The 22,515-nt window shown below is 37.8% G+C and overlaps 4 protein-coding genes across 4 annotated transcripts in view; 1 reads left to right on the forward strand and 3 right to left on the reverse strand.

Annotated features, from left to right (window-relative positions):
• LOC131768596 (synaptonemal complex central element protein 1-like) overlaps positions 1–4,223 on the forward strand; it is a 4,347-nt gene extending 124 nt beyond the window's left edge. The window contains exons 1-13 of the mRNA XM_059084321.2: positions 1–70; positions 269–343; positions 440–487; positions 849–903; positions 1,163–1,252; positions 2,004–2,067; positions 2,392–2,458; positions 2,705–2,782; positions 2,890–2,947; positions 3,180–3,260; positions 3,480–3,528; positions 3,621–3,780; positions 4,085–4,223. The exon at positions 1–70 is cut by the window's left edge and continues 124 nt beyond it. Coding sequence (XP_058940304.2) covers positions 1–70; positions 269–343; positions 440–487; positions 849–903; positions 1,163–1,252; positions 2,004–2,067; positions 2,392–2,458; positions 2,705–2,782; positions 2,890–2,947; positions 3,180–3,260; positions 3,480–3,528; positions 3,621–3,780; positions 4,085–4,182 — 993 coding nt within the window. The 3' untranslated portion in view covers positions 4,183–4,223. The remainder of the gene's footprint in view (positions 71–268; positions 344–439; positions 488–848; positions 904–1,162; positions 1,253–2,003; positions 2,068–2,391; positions 2,459–2,704; positions 2,783–2,889; positions 2,948–3,179; positions 3,261–3,479; positions 3,529–3,620; positions 3,781–4,084) is intronic.
• Positions 3,911–9,305, reverse strand: LOC131768595 (uncharacterized). The gene is made up of 4 exons (XM_059084320.2): positions 8,929–9,305; positions 6,360–7,124; positions 5,872–6,144; positions 3,911–5,302 (listed from the first exon to the last, which is right to left on the reverse strand). The coding sequence occupies exons 1-4, from the start codon at positions 9,299–9,301 to the stop codon at positions 4,812–4,814; spliced, it is 1,902 nt and encodes a 633-aa protein (XP_058940303.2). The 5' UTR covers positions 9,302–9,305; the 3' UTR covers positions 3,911–4,811.
• Positions 9,306–9,949: 644 nt separating this feature from the next.
• Positions 9,950–22,515, reverse strand: part of LOC131768543 (uncharacterized) — a 59,011-nt gene continuing 46,445 nt past the window's right edge. The window contains exon 4 of the mRNA XM_059084263.2: positions 9,950–11,372. Within this exon, the coding sequence (XP_058940246.2) occupies positions 10,888–11,372 (485 nt within the window). The 3' untranslated portion in view covers positions 9,950–10,887. The remainder of the gene's footprint in view (positions 11,373–22,515) is intronic.
• Positions 16,250–20,715, reverse strand: LOC136281064 (uromodulin-like). The gene is made up of 5 exons (XM_066167276.1): positions 20,649–20,715; positions 19,559–19,809; positions 18,394–18,508; positions 17,739–17,852; positions 16,250–16,617 (listed from the first exon to the last, which is right to left on the reverse strand). The coding sequence occupies exons 1-5, from the start codon at positions 20,713–20,715 to the stop codon at positions 16,250–16,252; spliced, it is 915 nt and encodes a 304-aa protein (XP_066023373.1).

Below are 22,515 nucleotides of genomic sequence, written 5' to 3' on the forward strand. Positions count from 1 at the left end.
CCAACGGGTTCTGGTTCCCCAAACTTCCGAATTGACGTTATTTTCAACTCTCTCCGTGAGCTGCAACAAGGTTTGCCTTCATATAAAATAGTTAATTAGGAGTTTTACATGGTTTGCTTTTTCTTCCATTCTTATAAAAGTGTCTCTTATATTTTGTCCACCACTTTTCCTGTCAGCTTTTTTCTTAAAGCAGTTACTTGTCATAAAATGTATTTCAATGTCACTTTTTCTTATGAATGACTAAAATAGCCACTGTTTCGTGTTTCAGAAAAAGAGAGACTTCAGCAGCACTATAATGAAGAGAAAGCTCGTTGTCGAAGTTTGGAAATTAAACTTGAGGCTTGTATGTACCTCTCTGTATAAAACTGTTGAATTTTTTGCGTTATGCACTAACAACCTTTTTTTTTAAGCTTCGGCTCTCATTGCGTATTTTTGTCAGGTCAATCAAAGCATTACCAGAGCGTTGAGAAACACTACAAAATGTTAGGTAAGTTACTGCTGTTTGATTAATTAAGCAATTACATTTACATTACACAGCAAAAATGGTTTCCTTTGCAACCTTTGTCGCAAATTGTTTCGTTCACCCATTCCCAGAATTTAAAACATATATCTATATATATATATATATATATATATATATATATATATATATATATATATGAAAATTAAGAAATGAAATGTGTATTTCATGACTTTATTTGAAACTCATCTCATCAAAGACGAAACCTTTCCAAGTAGGAAAAACCAAAAAACTGTCGTAATTTAGGTAAAGTGCTGTCGATGAATTTTTCAGGGATTGAAACTTGTTGCTTTCTTTCTCCCGTGTTTTTTTTTCTTTTTCTTTTTAGAAACAGTGAATGCAGCTAAACAGAAGGTTCTACAAACTCAGTTACAGGCAACTAGGTAGTGTTAAGTTATTTTGATATGTCGGGCTTTCCAGTTTACCTTATATTGCTTCGGATACATATAGTATAAAAATGTAGAACAACATCAACACTTTTTCGATCCATTTGATTTGACTCGGAGTACTGTGTAATCTCCGAGAGGAAATATTTCAAAGGAGTAAAAATAAAGAACAACCATTATTTGAAAAAAATATAATTGATTTATACTTAAAGACATTATTGAAAACGTTCATCAATCACTGGTTTGGTTTGAACAGACTGAAAGAGCTGAACGATGGAAAGAGTGCAAGAATCGCAGAGCTGCGCAAAAACGTCTGTGAAGTAATGAAGAAAGAGGATGCAGAACAGTAAGTCGCAAGTATTTTACATTGATATTCACGTTTTTGTTGATATGACCTTGTTACTACGAAATTCTTGTAATCAAGAGAATATTATTGCGCCATTACATTGCATTGCTGCTTAACTGATAACTTAGGAGGTAATTTAACTGTAACAGCTATTGGAAGATATTCAGTTCTTCCATCAAATCCTCTCATGAAATAAATTCCACGCATCCTGACTTGTGGTGTACAGGGGAAGAAAAACTTACGCTTCAAGAGTAGTGCTCTGAGGGTAAGCCTTCTCAGCTTCAAGTGTGTTTTTATCGTCTTGACCAAAAAATGTCATCATGTCATCATTCAGTGAACACTACGAACCACAAATCGCAGGCCGCCAAACATTACACATCAAATTTCACCACAGAAACACCAACCAATTAGCTGTTGTTCTTAAATTAGTCGCGCCGCAGGGAAGGGCAATAAAAAGTTAGATTTTAAAAATTATCATCAGAAGAGGGGTATGTATGGGGGATAAGTTCTCTCAGTTCATATTCTCTTAATATGGCCCAATAGCAGAGCCTGCGAGGTACTGATCAGACGTCCTTCGATTCACCTCTTTTGGAGCACAAAAAGTTTCGGTTTTTCTTTTATTTCTGTATCATTGACTAAGAAAAAAATCGCATTTTTTCCTGTAAGTATGAGCTGATTAAATTGCGTGGAGCGATAACCTAGACAAGGCACAATTTGCAATACTGAACAAATATCGCACTCTTTATTTCAGGCAAATCTTTGAAAACAAGCTTGCAGAACTTACGAGTAACTTCAGAGATGCGCGAAACTATTATGTAAGTGGTCAAAAAAAATTAAAGTGATCCTCTCCTACTCTCATGCTCTGTTCTTTGTTTAATATCAAGTGTCACAGGCTTCATCAGATATTCGAAAGCTACTCATGATAGAGGAGGCCAGATTTCGTTACTGATTCATGCGGTGCGTGCAGAAAAAAATGGCTAAGTGGCGGCTAAAGATCAGGTCGAGCTCTACCATACCCTGCAGTTTTGATTAGAGCTGGATTAGGTTGATACAAGCATACTCAGTGAGCTGAGTAAGCCCTGTGCCGTCCTCTAAACTATATCTAAATTAATTTTTTGGTGCTTGGGTTTGCTCAATAGACAGAGGAAAATGTAAGGAACGAATTGGAACACTGGAGCAAGAAAGCTGACGAGACTAGAGCAGAAGGTTAGCATGGTCGAGAAAAGATATTTGAACTCGTTCGTCCTTGCACTCTGAGAAACTTTCTTCGTCGAGAAGATAAGCTTCCCAGAAGTTCAAAGTCCTGTGGGCTGGCTTTTTAACGGAATCAAATTTCCAGTCCCGAGTTGGCAATTTATACCCCTCAGAGCGCATAATTTGCCTCATCTTGCCTGCTAGCGGAGCTTATCAGGCCCTGGTAATTCTTATGGGAGTTTTCGTTCGTTAAATTAGTTTTTAGGGAAGACAAGGTGTTGAAAGATCTAACTACCAAGTTCAACCAGCTGCAAATGGACAATAAGAAAGCAAAAGGTTAGTGATACACATCATATCACTTGCTGCAAATTCATCACATTTTTGATAGATCTCATTTTCACGAGTCCTGATTGGTTGACTAAACTTTGGCGTTTTTCTTTCAGATAAGCTCAATTGTAAGCTGGAGTTTGATGTTACCCCCGGAGAATTGCAAACCGCTTTGTAAGTCTCTCAGCTACTCTCACGTCAAGAACCAGAAGCAGTATTTACTTATCTCACTATGCCGAAGGCTGTATTCCTAAAACAAAAGAAAAGTGTATCTTCTACTATAGTACTCTTTGAGTCCAGTAACTCGCCTATTAACTTCCCCTAAAAGGAGAATAGTCGAGGTGAATAGATAACTAATGTAATTAATCATTCGTTAAAATAAATTTGGCGTATGATTTTATTTTAGGAAGGTTTTTGAAGAATTGAATCAGAAGTCAAAAGACGACCTTAAAGAATCCGAAAAACAGCTCGAAAGAGAACTAGAAAGGTAGGAAAAAAGAAGTAAAGGTGAACGAATGAGATCAATTGAGAGAAATAGAGAGCAAGCTGGTTGATTTTCTAGTGAAGACAAGATTCGAAGTGATTTCGAAACCTGCTATTTCGTGTTGGAACGACATGTCGAGTTCGTTTCCTGCATAGAAACGTTTATCCTCCTTTAGCGTTTTTTCTGTTTTGATGTATTATCATCTCTGCCTCTGTTTTTTAGAATCAAGCGAGCAAATGATAAGTCTGGAAAAGAGAGAGTGGCAAATAAGGTAACCTCCGTATTTAAAACTAAAGGATATTAAACTGGTATTTTCATTCTGAAAAAGATATTTCAAAATATTTTCTGATCATTAATCAACAGCAAATCATAGCAGCGAACAAGGCATGTGAAGGTCCGGACATGTTTGGTGGGTGCGGTTCACAGGCAGAGTCATACCAAACAGGATTTTACGAGCAACTTAGCACCGTAAATCGTCAGTACTTCAGACTTGACAGCCGTTCCATTGCATCAGGAATGAACGGTATTCTGAAATAATTTTAATCCAGGACTAATAAGATTTAATCCTGGGCTTCGTTCCATGTTTGTTTCTCGGTATGAATGTACTTCTGCAGATACAAAACTGATGACAGCTTTCTTGTTTTCCTGTGCAAACAGACGGACTTGTATTACACTCGTTTTTCTTGAACTTGAAATGACTCTTAAATTGCTCTGGTTTCCGAAGTTTTCTTTTGTTTTCCTTTAAGGATGCGACAAGACTAAAAAGAGGAAATATCTGAGGCCAAAACCCCTGGCAGCAAAAATATAATGTTTATTTTTCTTTACAGGACCTACAAACCAGACACCCCTACAACGGGAAGCGAGGAAATCCTCTTTACAAGGACGGTCGTTCTTTCTTTCTCTACCTGTTTCCCCCAAAATCTAAATTGTTAAAGCACCGATTCTACTCATCTATTCACCTGATTTCTACCTTAGCGGTTTTACTGAAGACTAAAGGTTATTTAATTGGCCAGCTGATTTATATTGTTTTTTCAAGTTCCAAACCTCTATGGCTACCTTCACCAAGGGTTATTAAGGCTTAGTAGTAATCTGTGTTACTTTCACTGTTACCTGCGTAGTTTAAAATAAAACTTCTGTTGACAATTAAACCTCGGTTAAAACCCTTAGATTGGTGGTAAACATCATAAGACATAAGCGTCCTACCCAAGGGCAGGACCCCTCGATTCACCTTCCGATCTACTGCGCTAGCTATTTTAAAGCCATCGTGCCACATCTATTAAAGAACTCATTACTTTGTAGTGAAGTCTGGATATGGGCAGTTCGTGGGCTTCATTCAAGTGACCACGATTTGATCCTTAAAGCCCACGGACTAAAAAGCCTCATGAAATAAATTCCTTCAGTTTTTCCTAGCACACCATTTTCAAAATTATTCATCCTAGTTGTGGAGAAGAAACGTATCTTTACCACATTTAGACCATGAGAACTAAGTACAAATGGTATTATAGAAGCTTTCAATGTTTCACTTTGAAAAATCCCAAAACAGAAATGTTTCGTTCAGCATTTTAAACTGAGGAAGATAAGAGCTGGTATTTGACGCACATAAGAACTTGAAACTGATCTACCAAAAGAGGACTTCCAAAAAGTGACATTAGCCCCAGAACAAAAATTATATTTCAATGCGTTATTAACTGCAGTGTTATATTTTCTTCCTTTCATTCTTACTGCAGCAGTGTAGTTTAAACCTTCTTGCAAAAATATTCCTTTAGGAAAATACACCTCAAATGTTTTCTTAGTCGAAAAGCTTGCATCATAAGTGTGAGACCTCTTGGCTACAGTTGTATTTCCTTGATAGAGCTCGATGGTGAAAGTGCTACTAGGAAACAACCTGTTATCTTTCCACATATGAAAACCGCGTAAAATAGTATTACCACTTGTCTGGAAATCAAAGGCATCGACAGAAGAATCCTCCACTACGTCAGAATAATGTCTGTAGAACCTTCGAACTGTTGGATAATTCTCTTTCGAACGCCAGCAGCTACAATCCACTGTGAAAAAAAATTAAGGTTTCCTTCTATTTTCTGAGTTAAGCATGTCATGCCAATAGGGGTAATCAACTTCACTGTCATTGGGGTAAGAAATTATTTCGATGACGGGGGTTTGAATAACTGTCTTTTTGTTATAATATCTTGATTTAATTAATGGGTGAGATCGAGATGATCGCTAATTCAGGTTAAAAGCGGATCGCAATAGTCCTTTCATTGTTTTTTTAAGATGGGCATATTGCAACATTTTTGGTTAGCAGTTAATTAAAATTCCAAAAGACGAGTTCAGATCGAATTAAAGCACCAAAAAGTTTTAAAAATTCTCTACCTGGAGGGATAAAGGTGTCGAGGCTTTCCAGAAGAACATCATCTGTAGAATCTCTATACGGTGGCCAATACACGTTATCAACTCAAATGGTAAGATCTAATTATCATGTAAAACCTCTCACTGACGCAACACGACAGTTTCTTTAGACACCTAACCCTTCCCAGACGATATTGGAGCCAACAGAAACATTATTACTTTTCCCTTCATTAAGAAAATGAGTCTATTTTAGATGAACATGACTAACCTCCTTTTTGTACTACCAGATTCATCCTGGTCCTCTTCACGCCCATGGCGTTCGTCACGGTACACTCATACAGTCCACTGTCAGTGGTACTCAGATTTTTTATAGTGAAATTTCCTTCCCATGCTTCGGTCCTTGCTGGAGGTAATGGCTGAAGAAGTCGTGTCCAGTTTGAAACTGGAGGAGGAAATCCTTCAGCTTGGCACGTTTCAAAAAAATCTGTGCTTTCAAGTGGCATAGAAACTGCTGGAGGTTTCTTAGTAAAGATTGGCGCCGCTACAAGAAAAGAGTCGCAATAAAAAATCATAAATTGTGACTGAGAAAGCGGCTCAGGGCTAAAATAGTTTGTTTTTTAAATTGTTTACCAATGCGGAGTTTTTCTTCTTAGTTAGCTACTAGTTCTTATCGTCGTTAGAATTCAAAAGATTTGTAACTTCTCAATTTTTTTAATAAAAAAAGTTAGAAAAAATAGTCGATGAAAGTCACCTTACCTCTCACCGTAAGGTTTGCAAATGCCTCATCAGACCCCAAAGCACTCGCCGCAACGCAAGAGTAAAAACCAGTATCATTGAACTTCAGCTCGTTGATGATCAGTAATCCTTTGTCTATGGCATACTTTGATCCTGTCCATAGTATGTTCCCCTCAAATTTCCATGTGACCTTTGGTGCTGGATTTCCACCAACTGTGCAATTAAAAGTCATGCTTCCTCCTTCGTCGATTATAGCTGTGACTGGCAATAGAATAGCTTCCGGCGCAGAAACCGTTCGACCGGGAATACCGGGAGGACCCGGAATTCCCATCTCACCAGAACCCCCTTTTTCTCCCTTTTCTCCTCTAGGTCCTGGACCTCCCATTGTTCCCCGTATTCCTCGATTCCCGGGAATCCCAACATCACCTTTCGGGCCTGGCTCCCCTCGGTCGCCTTTTATTCCCCTTGGTCCAAGGGAACCCATCATTCCTCGCTTACCGTGAATTCCTGGTAAGCCAATATTACCTTGAATTCCTTTTTTTCCTTTTGTCCCCTTCGGCCCCCTCCTTCCACGAGGTCCCTTCGGACCTTTTCGACCAGGACTTCCGGGGGGACCAGCGGGACATACCTTCTCATTTGATCGGCAGTATTGACTTGGAAGGAATATTCCCAATTGGAAGGCGATCTCGCGACGTAAATCTTCAATAGCTAAGCTCGCGGTATTATTGCCTGTGGCACTTCTCCGAAATCTTTGAACAGAACTTTTGGAAGACTCTCCATAGGGCTCTAAACTCAATAAAGAAAAAATTGGTGGTTAGCAAATATTTCTATGCGAGAACCTAGGTGTCCTGGACTTAATATCCGCGATAAGTCATATGTAACCACAGGCGGCCCAAGCGCACCATTTACAGGAATATAACTTATAAATTAAGATTGAATTTTAAGCGTAAGCGTGTGGCGTAAAGAAAAGAAGGAAATAATAACAAAATCGAGAAAAGCGAGAAATATAAAGTGTTAAGTCTCTCAACCATTCTTCCCTAGCCGCCTCGTCACTTCTTACCGTTTAAACGTAATTTGTCGACTTACTTTGTGCCGCGTGATGTGCTGGTACAAGTGACTCCCGTTATTGCGGGCACCCTCTTAGGGGAAATTTAGTGTCCGTAATAGTGAGAGTCCATGATAGCGGGTTCGAGAGAAAAAAAATTGGTTGTCTTTAAAAATCTGAAATCATATGTATCTACGTAAATATAAAGTTTCTAACGTGGCCTCATGAACCGAAAAAAGGATCAGGCCGCAAGACGGAAATTATCATGTTCGCACCTAGTTGAAGAATGGTTTCTTTATTTTCTTTTCTCGAAGTACTCTTTTAGACGAAGTACTTAAAAGTCCGCTAAGGTGAGAGAAAAACAAATTTAACTGTTGCGCTGGGGAGGGGGGAGGGGCATGAAAGTGTCCATATTTCTATATTAGCGTGAGTCCGTAATAACGTGAGTTTGTATCAGTCATTTCTTTATGCGTTTCACTGGGGGGCTGGCTCCTGTCCGCAATGGCGGGGTGTCCGTAATAGCGAGGTGTGCGCAGGGCGAAAGTCGACTGTATTTACTTGGTATTCCCGCTAATGACTTACTTTTAAACCTCAAATCACACAGTAAGCTTCATGAGCCGCCTATGACGTAACTTTCGGAATAATTTTTTATGATCCATCAACTATCTCGTTTGCGTGCAATCGCTCTAAACGCGTTAGGTCAACTACGATGTAATGATGAAGCATCAATATATAGCGTATTATCCATACCAATGCCTTAAAACGCTTTACAACACTTTGAAGGGGGGTCTGGCAAGACTACAGATTACAGACTAGTGAATACTCAAGAACTAAAACTAGGAACTTTTTGGTGATATTACCCAAGTGACGTTCCACGATTTCAAAAAATCATTTCCATGAAATTCTTTGTTCAAAAGTCAATTTAAGATGATGGGGAGTTTTTCTGATGTAGCATCGCCGATTGCTTTTTAACTCCACCATCAAACAAAGCTCGGAAAGCCTTTCGGGAGTTTGTGAGTACAAAACCCCTTCTTCTCTGCCAGACGCTTTTGGCAGATGTCATTTCGCTGTTTGAGATGATCCGGTTATGGGTCAGTGAAATTAACAATAGGTCAGAAATATTAGGAAACTAGGTAATGTAAAATGCGTAGATATCCGGTATAACTGACTTCTCCGACATTGTGAATATCTAAACAAGATATTTCCTTTCTTTGAGTCTGGAGTCAGAAAATGCAGTTTCATTTAAAATATAAATTTCCCGCAAAAACAGATTATTTGAATTTGAATCCCAAAATTCGCACTAAAATATTTGACACGATCATGTCCCTTAAAATATCGAAGGTCCTAAATCCTAATTAATTAGTTTTTAGTTCGAGTTGGACTAGTATTTCTGCTCACGAGAAATAGATAGAGGCCAAAAATATCGTAGGTAACATTTTTTTTCAAGTGCAGTTTTGTATCCATTATTGCTAGATTATTCCTCGATTCAGTGTGGTGCTTTCAGAGCAACACATGACACCTTCAGCAATTAATCTGTAAACTAACCTGATGAAGAAAGTCGAGACTGCGGTGGCGTCATTCCACGTCGCTTGTTCTTCTTAACACCGAGTGTTACGACCATCTGTCCGCTTCGTGCAGCTTTCATCTCGGGAGCGATGCATTCCTTTGTGAGACTGATGATCTTTAGTTCCAGCGCGAACAGACGATCATTTGTTGCGTCATTCCGAAGGAATAGAATTCCAGAAATGAACAGTAAGAAGATGGACAAATACGAAGGCCTTAAGTGAGGAAAGAAATCTCGAATGCGATGATCCTTTGAGGTTTCCATTCCTCTTTCAATCTGCGACCGTTGTGGACAAATCGTGAGCGATGATACAGGTCTGAATGCAGTCCGTAATATTCCAACTGCTTCTGACATTGGATATGTGGTACGTCGTGTGAGGTTGTTTGAATCAATACACTTTTTTTTTTAAGTCTGATCTACCTGGGGCCTGAATGTTTTGTCTATATGCCAAAAAACGGATGGGATAGCGAGATCAAAACAAAACTGACGATGAAAATCTGAAAAGTTTATTTGATACTGCAAATTTGTTTAACCAACATTTAAAATCTTCCTTCTTTTTCTAATTAAGTGAACAGACCTGTTTTTTTTGTACTATAAGCCTACACGATGTTCGCTTTGTACAGGTTCTTTTAAGTAGCAAGTAGTGTTTTGTTCTGTGGTCCCTCTCTGGAATTTCGAACTGACAATGAGTCAAAGATAGATGTCAGTTTCATAACAATGACTGTCATGCGATGGCTCCGTCATAATGGAGACCTAGGAAATACTTCGACTGCAAATACGGTTATCAGCACCAATAACTACTTTTTAAAATTATTATTCACCAAAGTGGAGGCGAATGTTAGTCGATATTTACTTAGCCGCGAAGCGTTGAGGTATTCATCCACTACTTTCAACGACACACTGAGATGAATAATTAACTCTTAACGCGCGATTTGTCTCGGAGATAAATAGTACTTGCTATCAATTTCCAAATTAGCTAATCATCACGCGCGAAAAGCACTATTCACCTGTGTTGTGTATATTTATTGTTAATTATTATTTACACTGCCACTGTATAACATGACCCATAAAATTAAAAGTTCTCCCTAGTTGAAAATTTCGTTATGCCTTTTTTGTCATAAATCATCATTAACATTATGACTATTATCTTTGTTTTTTACAAAATCAGTCTAAATCATAGCTAAATAACATTACATCATAAAACTTACATTACAGCATGTTTTCTTAACAGTTTTACTACCAAATACTATACATTGTCCTCCACAACGAACATTACTGACTCACAGTAATAATACCACAGTTAGTTGCCCATATTTTTGCCTTAGCTAGTTGACCATATTGAAATATTATAAAAAGTTTTACTCATAACGTAATTAAGAAATACATAAGTTAATCCAAGATTGACTACTGTAACAGTTACTTATTGAAATTACTATTAAAGAAAGAAATAAGATGTCTTTTTATCTAAACTTTTCGGGTTCAGATATTAAGGCCATTTGCATCTTGTAAAGAGAAATTGATGAGAAACATAATATTTGTTTGCCTTGCGTAACTCTCTGAGCGGAGGAAGAGCTTCAGAAGGACGGTTGTCGGTAATGACTGATATCCTCACTCAGACGATCTCATTGAACAATACAACTGACGTAAGGCACGACAACTGGAATTCTCTTGGAAAATTAAAAAAAGGTTTTTCCTTTTTTCGTTCTTGAGCCCATAGATTTCTCAAGTTATTATCCAATATGTTATAATCGCGTTTTACTAACCTAACAATCTTACGTACGACTTCATAAGGAGAACGACCAACAGGCTACAAAATTCAATTGTTGTAAACGGGTCACGTCTCAGATTAGGCTCACTCTATTTACCTTATTTAGGCTTCTTCTCTTTATTTAATTAGATCAGACTTCCATCTTATTCATAAATTTCGATTAATAGTGATTCTATTTTTGACATTGCAGGGAACGGAAAATTAGAGCCGGTATTTGCCCTTTAGATACACCAGATGAGTTGGAGTCTTTTGAAGATTTTTTAAAGGTAACTGTAACCTTAGAACATGACGTACTTGACATACCATGCTGGAGATAATAAGTTTGTTTACTTGTTACTATCTCAGCTGTTGCAGTGTAACTAAGACCTGCTCGAATAGAAATTCCCTGCAAAAAATACACTTTGAATGTCTTGGGCTCTGAGGCTCTGGTGAAGAAGGATCCAGTCCTCTCGCCAATCAAGATACCTTCCTGATACAATCGAATGGTGACCTGGAAAGTAGTTGAACCGCTGTTGACTCCCCAAAGTCGATATCCTTTCAGAAGAACATCACCACTCGTTTGGAAATCGATAGCGTCAACTTTTCCTGGAGAGGTGGAAGAGTATCCCCAACCTTCACTACCACTTTGAGGGTTACGAGTTCGCCAACAGTCACAATCTGTATGATAAAACAACATTTCAAGACGAGAAGTTAATGACAACCGTAGGTTACATAAACAATAGTAACAAGTAGAAAACAACAAAAGCAACAGAAATAGTCAGTAGCATCCGAGCTGGATCGACAATGAGCTCTGATCGATATGACTCGTATGATTTTGTTTAATGTGCTTGAGTGTGTTTTTATCACTAGAGAGGAGATTACGGTTGCTGTGGACGAAATTGTTTCCCTTTCATGAAAGTGCTAAGAAGGAAGAGGATGTGGAGGAGGAGTCTCTCAAATTCGAACCGACAATTCAAGATCCAAGGTTACGTCAACAATAAAAGTCGAGTTAAAAGAAAAATGAATATGTGCGGTAAAATTGATAGGAAACGAAAATGATCTCTATTCATAGTTAGGACTTTGAGGTGTGCAGTCTCGCCAGTACTCATAACTTAGTAAAACGCAACGTCAAAATGTGAATAAAAATAACAAAAAGAAACAGTAATAGAGCTACAGCGATGGATATAATAACAATGGTAACAATAACGATAACAATAATGATGACAATAACAATAATAATAAAATAATATTATTATAATATTTATATAACATTTATTTTTTATTATCTTCTTCTTCTTCTTTAAAGTTCAAGAAGTAAACGTCACAGTAAACGAAGCGTGTATCCGTTAGTTTTTTCTTAGATTTTTATTAAACATTTTAATGTATTTTTCGATTTTTTTAAGGATTTTATAATAATTTTTTGTAAATTATTTTAGTGATTATAGTGAATAAAGAATATTAAAATAATAATAATAATAATAATAATGATGATGATAATAGGAATGATGATAAAATGATAAAATTAATAACGATGATAATGTTAATAACAATGGTAATAGTAATTCAGGGTATTGATAATAATGTTAATAATAATGATTACAGTAATTCAGGGTATTGATAATAATGTTTATAATAACGTTACTGATAATAGTAACAATAATAATGACAAAAAATAATGATAATAGTAATAATAATAATGATGATAAAATCAAATAGACCATCAAAATGAACATGTGAGGAAGCGGAACAAGTCGCAAAAACGACGGGCCGTCCTCGTCTCCAATGCAATGTGGAGAACGCATACGAAAGTAATTAACAGTAAACAGCCGTTACGAGCATATTGTCGGCTCTAAATTTTAATCCCAGAATTCCCTTGTTTCAATTACATGCATGACGTAAAGTGACAATAGTGTCACACGACACTACAATCCTTAATAGACCTGGAGATGGACAGATGCTCCTCTGTTTTCACCTGTCCACACTAAAAAGAATCGTTTTAAAACGGTGCGTTTTCAAAAGACTCCACTTTTGAAACCGCTTTCGAAATTTCCCGTTTGTATCAAAGTATTCGGGCGTTTAAGTATGGATGACCGGCGAAAACACATCAAAAAGTATGCGTTTTCAAACAAAAACGCTGTAGTGTGGCACGGGCCTAAATTTACCATGGTCTGTCTAATTATATGAAATAGTTATTTGTGCAAACTGAAAATGTGAGTTACCGTATTGACATAGAGGTCCAGTGAGGCCTGCAGCACAAGGAGGTTGATGTCTCTGACAGAAAAAATACAAATGAAAATTGCACCATTAATTCACAAGTTTAAGTCTAGAGCTGAAAATATCACAAACAAAATATGATCTTCCCACCAGCTGGACAAATTTGTGTTTCCGAAGTGAAACCCTGTTAAAGTAAAAACATGTAAAGATTACAGTTTTTAAATTTGGACTAAAACACGTGAAGAGAAACCAAGTTTAAAGGTTTAACGGTTGAACAGGACAGACTTAGAATTCTTAGTAAACCGTCACATACCCCCCCCCCAAAAAAAGACAATATCCAAAAAATCCCCAGTCCGTCAAGTATTCACGGCAGCCATTTCCAGCAGCATTACAAAAATTGATAAAAGGAAACCTTTCCAGCTTCTGATGGGTTATGCAAGGCTTAAATTAAAGAACTATGTACCTTCACGAGCAAAGAGAATGTCACCCCTTTTTGATCATCAAGGTTTGTATTCTGATCGACGTATCCATGTTTGTTTAGTTCGCAAGTTCCTTTCTTGTTCACCTCGGATAGCTCTCTGAAGTTTGTTGAAGTACACCACGAGTTTCTGAGGCACCAATGATTGCATGACATAAAACTGGGAGATTGAAACTGTTTAACGACATGACCATTAAGCCGAGTATTTTCTCGCATCTTAAAGAGAGCCGAATTAGTAGAAGTGGCGTGTTTTGGAAACATTATTCCTAGAACAAGGATCAAAAAGACATTTTTCGCTGCACCCATTACTCGATGAACACGCACAAAGTCAATCGTGACTTAGAGTAAAACTCAAGAATCCTTTTTCTTCCTTCCTACGCAAAACTCAAGTTGAAATGCGAGGGGGCAATTCGTCGATTCCTGCTAACAGGTGTTCACCATCCTACGTCTGGGAAAATTAAGAGAGACATTTGACCACATAGAGGCGTTTTAATTACAATATTCTTGACATGCACTATTTTCAAATGAATAATTAAGTTTATTCATTCCACGTTTAAATTTTGTATTCAGCTTCTAGTCGTCAGGCAGCGCTATTGTGTTTCAATTACAGTAAATGTTTTTCTCGTCAAGTGCATTTCACAAAGAGACTCGAGAAAGCAAGAAGGAATGAAAGCAAGAACCAACAACAAACTCAACCCACATGTCACTTTACCATTATTTGTGCTAGTCAAAACACGAGACTCATGATTTATTGAAGAACGCAACTCATTTTTGGCTCACATCAACCCATCCGGCCCCACACACGTCAGCTTTATTATGGTTTTCAATGGGATTGTGAGTCAGAGCAATGCACCAAGGACCGTATCATAATAGTCATTATTTTTCTTCTGCGGCTCTCTTCAGTTTAGCAAATTTAATCAAACTGACCCTTTGTTTTGCTGATAGAAAACAACAGTTCGACAGCCAGCTCTTTGCATGTCACCCGTTAAATGCCTTTCTTTGTTAATGTCTCCTTGTGAAATAGCCATCCACTGAGAAAATATGCAAATATGTCAACTCTAGGCGGCCGTCACCACCAAAAATACAAGGATGTCAAATAGATCAGCAAATACAAAGATGGTATAAGGATCAGCTGCAGGATAGCATAGCTAATAAAGGAATGGCATGGCCAAATTATAGACAGTCTAGTTTTCCTTCGTGAAACAGAACAACCTAAACATGAATAGTTTAGCCAAATGAGAAACGGTCTAGTAGCCCATGTTGAGTTGGAACATGAGATTGTGAAACAGACTAGCTTAATTACGAATAGCTTAGCACTCATTTGCAATACAGTACTCAAACGGTTTAGCGTTGCGTTAAACGGCTCAGGGTAACGTCGAGTAGCACAGCGTACGCACAAACGGTGTAGCGTTGCGTCAAATGGCTCAGCGTAATTTAGAATGGTACAGCGTACACACATATGGTGTAGCGCTGCGGGAAATGGCTCAGCGTAATGTCGAATGGTACAACGTACATAAAAACAGTGTAGCGTTGTGTGAAATGGCTCAGCGTAAAGTCGAATGGTACATAACAGACTCCTGCTACATGCATGAGCCGATTTCAAACTCTTGGCAACTTTAATTATCACCACTAATCGGCGTTACCACCAGCGCCTTTGTTTGGAGGCTTGGCATATTAACTCCGCCCACGCTCCTTTAAATCGTGACGATGGCGGTTTGCTTCCTGACGCCTATTTACACCTCGTCAGAAAAAAGGCCCCTAATTAGTGATCATATAAAAGGACCTCTTGTTGCAGCGTTTAGATCACCCCTGATGAAGGCACTAGACAGGAGTGTCGAAATGTTGGGTCTGTGAATTGTAACTTCTTCGGTTACATTCATTAAATCTGCAAACCAGAGTAGCATCAAACTATGTCTTGGAAACTTTTTGCGTTTAACAAGAAATTGGAATAGAAATAGCACGTTTCCTCAAAGCAGGTGTAATACATTCTCTGTAAATTTTGGTCAAATCGACTTTAAAGGGTCACAGACATGTTCAAATTATTCTCAGGGATTTTTTTGATAAGCATTCGGTATAGAAAGGACAAGTCAAAGAGGGCGCCGAGTGAAGAGAGATGAAATTTATTTCACACACTTTATAGAACTCTTACAGTCGACAGAAGTAACTTATTAAAGCAAGTGCAAGACATGCTGAAAGAACGACATTTCTCATAAAGACTACTAAATATGCCAAAATATAAATATGCCAAATATAAAAAGTTTTCAATATAAATAATTAAATACCGTCAGAGGAGTTTCCTGTTACCCTACCTATTAGTTTTATTTATCTTTAGTCAAGTCGAAACCGCGCGCCGTCGATCGCGAGCCATCACGCTTCGCACGCACTTATTTCTACTTATCACGCACGAGAGTGCAGTTTTGCGTGAGGTTCATTCCATTGAACATTCTGGGCTAAGAATAAAGAAATGGGAAGAGAAGATAGAAAATACAGCTCTGATTCAAATTATCAAGCGTAAACCGTTCTCTCCCTTTTTTTTTTGTTTTTTTTGTTGTTTTTTTCAGGAATGAGTTAGGGCCTAAATGAGTTAGGGCCTAAATGAGTTAGGGCCTAAATGAGTTAGGGCCTAAATGAGTTAGGGCCTAAATGAGTTAGGGCCTAAATGAGTTAGGGCCTAAATGAGTTAGGGCCTAGGTTAGAACTAAATGAAAATTCTTAAAAAAGGACGAACTGTTTTAAAGTTAAGTTTCATTCTTGACGTGCTTGTGACATCTGAATTAGTTCAAAGGCACGTTAAACAAACGACTAAAGATCAAGGTATAATGATATACAGTATCCTCGAAAAACAAGATTTGTGTTTCAGCCTTTAACTTCTTCCACAGTACCGGCTGGCACAAACTTGGACCGGTTTCAGTCTGTATACAAAGAAAGAGCTGCAATTCCGTACGTTGATCATAATGTGGTGGTGACAACAGTTTTGATAGCCATGAAAACAAACTTTTCTAGAAACGACTCCTTCGTCAGCTGTTGGGTGTGCTCCGTCCATCCACCCTGGCAAGTCCGTTCCACATTTATGATGCGGTAGGCAGTGAGTAGGTATACTCGTTCCTGCGCCCGCCGAGAATCTGTACCAGTCTTCTGTCAAATTTCTATCACATTTTCGGTCACCGCGACCAACATCGCTGCGTCGATCGGAGTCATTCAGAATCTTGTACTGATTGCATTCTGAGGGAGCTAAAAATGAAAATGTATTGGAATACTCAAGCATGTGGCTTTATCAAAAGCGAAATGTTCTGATATATTATAAAAGATGGTGGAGGCGAGGACATTGGCAAAGAAACATTTTTGGGCGGAGAGGGGGTGGAGGGAATTTGAAAAAAGATGGGTTCATATTTCCTCATATTCAGAGTCGCTCAAAACCTTATATTGATGACGTTCTGAGATACTTGAACATTAAAGGTCCTTCGAAACATTCGCGCATCCAATGATATGAGGAGTATAAAAATTTAAACAACTGCCTTGGGGAATAATTGTGCCAAAGGACGACAACAGTAAAGACAACAACATATTTGTTATTCCATTACTGCATCAATTAACCAAATAAATTCAAGAGGACGCGCACAAAATATGCCACGGTACACAACGGTATTATACTGTAGAACAAGGCAAAAATACAGAGCAACACACGTTAATTTTTCTTTCTTGCGTTTGTTAGGCTTGACTTGTAAAGAAATAAACTGTTATGCGCGACAAATTTTTTAGTTGGTCACATAGAACACTCAAATGGTTTCATTCGTGTTGTTTTCGTCTTTTGCGTACTCCCTATGCGATCGATACAATGTAGAGATAAAGCTGTAGGATGTAATTCGCAAACTCCAATCAGAATATTAAAACGTGAAATAAAAGTGGAATCATATATCCCTAATTCGATAGTTTAACATATAACACGAGCGGACATTTTGCTCATTGTTCGTATTTTTCTACACAACTTCTACGTAAAATACTACACAACTCGAAAAACATCCACGCGTACTCTGAACTAACCATCGAATAAGGTGTATTTATAAAAAGTCAAAGGAGTTATTCTATTTTTTTTAATTGAATATACATTTAGACAATACTGACACTATTTACCCTCGATCCCACGTGTAACATAGAGCATGCGCCAAAATGATCGAAAGGACACTTAACGTTTCGAAAGCTTTATTTTCGGCCGGTCATCCTAGTTTAGGGGTCAAATAAGTACAGAAGATCCCCTGCCGCGAATCCTAACTCTGAGCCTTTACGTACGAACATGAAGAACTATTTCAAAATATTCCATTCGCTCTTCAAGAACAAACCTAAGAATTACCAACCTATATCACACAGAGTTCCAAGGTACCCCTCAGGGCAGTCACACTTGAATCCATTGACAAGATCTCGGCATGATCCTCCATTGTGACACGGATTAGCGCTGCAATCGTCTACATCTGCAATTCCAATTGTGATTGGCTTAGCTAAGCATGATTCGCTACCTTACGTGTCGCTCCAATATTTTGTTGGGGAATAAACACTACATGAAATGTTCAATCACTCGCAAGACAAGGGACCTAAGAGGGTTCAAGGACTTTTAAGAACAAGAAAAACTCGTTATATGGGATTAGTTATTGCAAGATACCCCCAGTGACAGTGAAACGGGTGTAATCAAAATTTACCTGGAGATGGATTTTAGAATGAATGAGGCCGAGGGGCGATTAGTCTTTTGACTTCATTCACTTTTGCTGCAAGAAATTATTTTCTTTCTCCTTTTTTTTTGCAGTTATTGTTTTCTGTAGTGTCGCAGCTGACTATGGAATTAGGAACTATTCCTGCTCTCTCTTACTTCCTTGAGCTCTTGAGGTACAAGTTACAAATTCTTAGTTTTGTTAGACGTTTTGAAAGACTGATCAAAAATGAGCTAAAATAGTCATGGGCTGAAGAGGATAACTTGGATTTCAGATGGTGTTATCCAGTTCCTTTCAAATATCTTACTTGTTTCGCATTTTAACCCAGTAAAGCCTGCAGCACAAAGGCAGCGGTATCCGTGTGGTAAAAACCCGGATTGACATGTCCCACCATTCATACAAGGCCTGGTTCCACATGAGTTCTGGGAAATGATAAATGGAAAAAGAAAAATTCAAATCAGACTGAAGTAGACAGGAGGATTAAAGGAGAGTACGAGAAGAATCTATAAACGTAATTCTTTCTGGAATGATAAGAGGTTAAGGTTTGTGAGCTGTAGCTCATAATTGCCATAGCTTTTCTCAGTTTCCCTTGAATGAAGCGACATGAAGAACTGCAGCTCTTCATCGGAATATGCTGATTTGTTAGTGTTTAATCATTCATGTTCCTGGGTGGAGAGGGACATTGTAACAGTAATGTGTCTTGCCCAAGAATATGAAAACATAATTGGGCCAGGGCGTGAATCATCCGACATGTGCTGATTGCAGTGTCCGCATCAACGAGGAACTATAATATTGAACCGCTCTAATGAGACATCATTTAGTCCTTTATAAAATTATATATGGTCCGACTGCTAGGACTTTGTATCTGTTTCTTTCATTGAAGGGAAACTTGTGTTGAAGTGACATCAATTCTAGCCCTGAAACTGTCCTTTGAATAAGGCGACAAACCTTCCAAGAGGGGGGCTTCTGTGATTGTTCTATGAGAGGGTCCCAATGGGGTGGTGGCATTTATGGCTAACGATAAAAATTTTGGCCATTTTACCGCTAACGGTTAATAACTTCCATTGTTACACATGAAACGTATTATGAAAACTCTGATTGGACGACAGCTTACATTCAATTTGCAATGACGAATGAAGTTGACATGATAACTTAATGTCTGCAGCAGAAATTAGGTTATCATTTCGATTTCAAAGGCTGCCTCGCTTCTAAGCCCCTCGTCCGTGTGGTGTTCTCACACTTATAACAAACCCAGAGAGAAGTGTTTTCTTTTTCAGATTGTTTAAAAAAATGTATAATAAAACAATTATTTCAACAGTTTAAGTTTCTTTACGACTAACGATTAGAGTTTGTCAATATTTACGCCTATTTTTAAGGCTAAACTTTTTGGCCGCTTTACGGCTAACGGTTATCCCTATAGAGATCCTTTTCTGGGTAAAAAAATTGTAAAATTATAGGAACCTTTTATATACCTCAGCTCCACGGTAAATGAAATTCTCTCTCGGCTTTAAATCATCCGGATGTTGTATGTCTGTCGAATTGTTTAATTCACAGACTTCATCTCCTGCTACTCTCTTTCCAAAGTTGTACGATACGCATGCGTTCTCCAGATAACACTGAACTCTGCACGAATGCTCAGAGTTTAAGGCAATTGTTCTTATGACGTATTTTTCCAGCGTTGAGCCATCTTTGGCATCCAAAAACTGCAGTATTCGGCAATTATCTGCAATAAAAAGTATGTTTTGAAAATAAGACATCGATAAGACCTCGCTATCAATAGTTTAACGGCAGGTTGTTTCGTCTTGTTATAAATTATAACAGGATGTTGTTTCAGAAATCTGGAAGAAAAAACGGACTAGGAAAATGCATCGGCTGAGATATTCGCTGAGGGCAGAGGACACATTTTAGAAAATTGTCTCCGAAAGCCATCAGGGTTTTTTTAATTTTGAGAAACTGCTTTAATGATGAAAACTGGAATTCGACTTATTGACATTTGAAAGGACTAAAATTACTATGAGAGTGACGTTCATCAACAAATAGACTAAAACAACTAAGGAGGGCTGACCTGCTAATCTAACCACGACTAATAAATAAGACAAAATATATTCATGCTTTTAATACGTGGAAACTCGAATTGGAAAAAAATTTTCATTTTTTTTAAGCCGTAATCTCTTATCACATAATTCATGTAAATAATTCCATGATTTCAAATTTAAAGCGTCGTGACAAACCAACCATCCTTCACAAGAACAGATAAAATGTTAATTCCGTTTCAGCCATTTAAGAAATGACAAATCATTCCCGCATTATTTGCGGAAGATGGAAGCTCTCCAAAGAGGCAGGGAAGCTGTGGAAAGCATGAACATTATACTCAACACAATTGAATAATTTTCTCAATAATAGCAGAAATGATCTTCACTTTTTGGTCACTCGGCAAAGGAAGAAAGAAGAATAAATCATTGATCATCGAAATTTTTCTTCATGAAAGCAGGACCAAACGTACAGAACAAATCTTTAACTTAGTGAAGCATTTCGCTGATACAATCTATTTTTTAAACTCACCTTCCGAAAGAACCAAATAAATTGCAATCGTGAATAGGAAAAAAATGCTGATGAGTTGTTCCACCATAAGGAAAGATATCACTCCAAGTATCAACAATAAAACTATTTAGCACAGTTCGTCACTGGTTTGAATTCTTTCTTGGCCAAATACGAGCAGAACAGTTTGCCTCTCCAATATACGTCCCTTTGCACTCATTGAGGATATGCCGTGATGAAAACAGCTCTTTATGATTAAGACAACTTAGTTTAGAAACGTCAGGTTTGCCGTGTTTTATCATTAATCGATGTTCGCTTTCCATGTGGGAGTTTAAAATTAGGTTTTCGCAATTGAATGGCAGCTCACGACATTGTTGTCACAAATTTCACAAAATGAAGAGAAAATTATACGAGAGCCATTGAATAACATTTAGAGGTTAACCTATTATAAAGGAAAAGGATAACAATCACCTCTTCCCGGCGAAAATGATGAATGAAATAATAGTCGAATCTGCGTTTGGTGGCGCCGTATTAAGCAGTCATTTGTCAAAGTCACGAATATGTTTCTCCTTAATCACTGTAATAGTTTTCACCTCTATTTAGCGGTCACTTCTAGTAGGCGGTAGCGGTCACCCTTTACAAAGTCTTTTTTTTATCGTCCTCCACCTGTATATAACGGTTACTGAAAGCGGAACTGTTCCAGTAAAACTAAGAATAATCTTAGGAGTAATTTTGAATCCATGTTTCTCTCTTAAAATCAAAGTAAGCAGTATTTTCGAGCGAAATTCTTTACAGTAAGTGGTCAATGATGTATTTAGCGGTCAACCCACCATTCCTACTATAAAAAATTTCGACCGTAAAAAATTTCACTAATGAAAACTAGCTCAATAAATTGAAATATGATATTCATTCTGAAGAGCTCGCTCCGAGATTTCCAAGCCCAAAATGGACCCCCAACAGAACAAAGGTCCGTATTTCTGCCTAATTCGAGACTATATTTTTCCAGTTCAAACAATAGCTGCCTAATTAAACTTTCAAAGAATATCAGGTGAAGGCCGCTTATCTCGAGGTGGGTTTGAAGTCTAGCAGCCCAGCGGGAAGGTTTTCAGAGCGTTTACGACAACTAAGGATGAATGGAGTCAAAATTTTATTTAACAATATTGATAAACACAGAGGTCAAACGTTTGCGAATGTACGAACGTATTATCCATCATGCTTTTAGGCCATTGGAACCCAGTGGTATCAAGAAACTCTCGGAGTAACGACAGGAAGAAACAACAAACTCAACCCACATGTCTAATACGGGAAATAAGAGAACAACCTTCGTTTTTCATAAAATTGTAATTTACAATCCTTGAACTTGAAAACAATCCGAAGATTCATTAAAAATATCACTTACTCCGAAGCGCTCGGAGTTTTTTGTGGCGTTCAAAACCTTTTCCTGTTATGGCGTGACATTGGGAACAAAATCGATCATTACATTTCGTATCGCGTGTTTTTTCTGTGTGAAGCAACAGAAGGTGCCGGCGAAATTACAGGTTAACAAGAAAATCAAATAACACCTAAACAAATAATTTTGGCTACCGATTTTCAATGAATTGTTAAAGAATAATTTTCTTTTAAGTTTCAAGACAATTTGAAGATTCAGAATAAATATTACGTACTAAAATGTGAAAGTTGTACACCACAAAATTGATAAATAGGCCTGAAATAAAATTCTATCTTGTTCTTGATTATACATTGCCTAGCACGTGACCAAAATCTACCCAGGCGGAAATCCAAAATGAGAGTGGGGCAGTCTAGGCTTAGTTATTTCACTCAAAACCCGTTCCCGTTTGTCTTATTTTATAAAGAGGGAATCCTTAATGTTTTCATTAAAACAGTACTGCCT

This window comes from Pocillopora verrucosa, chromosome 5 (assembly GCF_036669915.1).
Source record: "Pocillopora verrucosa isolate sample1 chromosome 5, ASM3666991v2, whole genome shotgun sequence".
Classification (NCBI taxonomy): domain Eukaryota; kingdom Metazoa; phylum Cnidaria; class Anthozoa; order Scleractinia; family Pocilloporidae; genus Pocillopora; species Pocillopora verrucosa.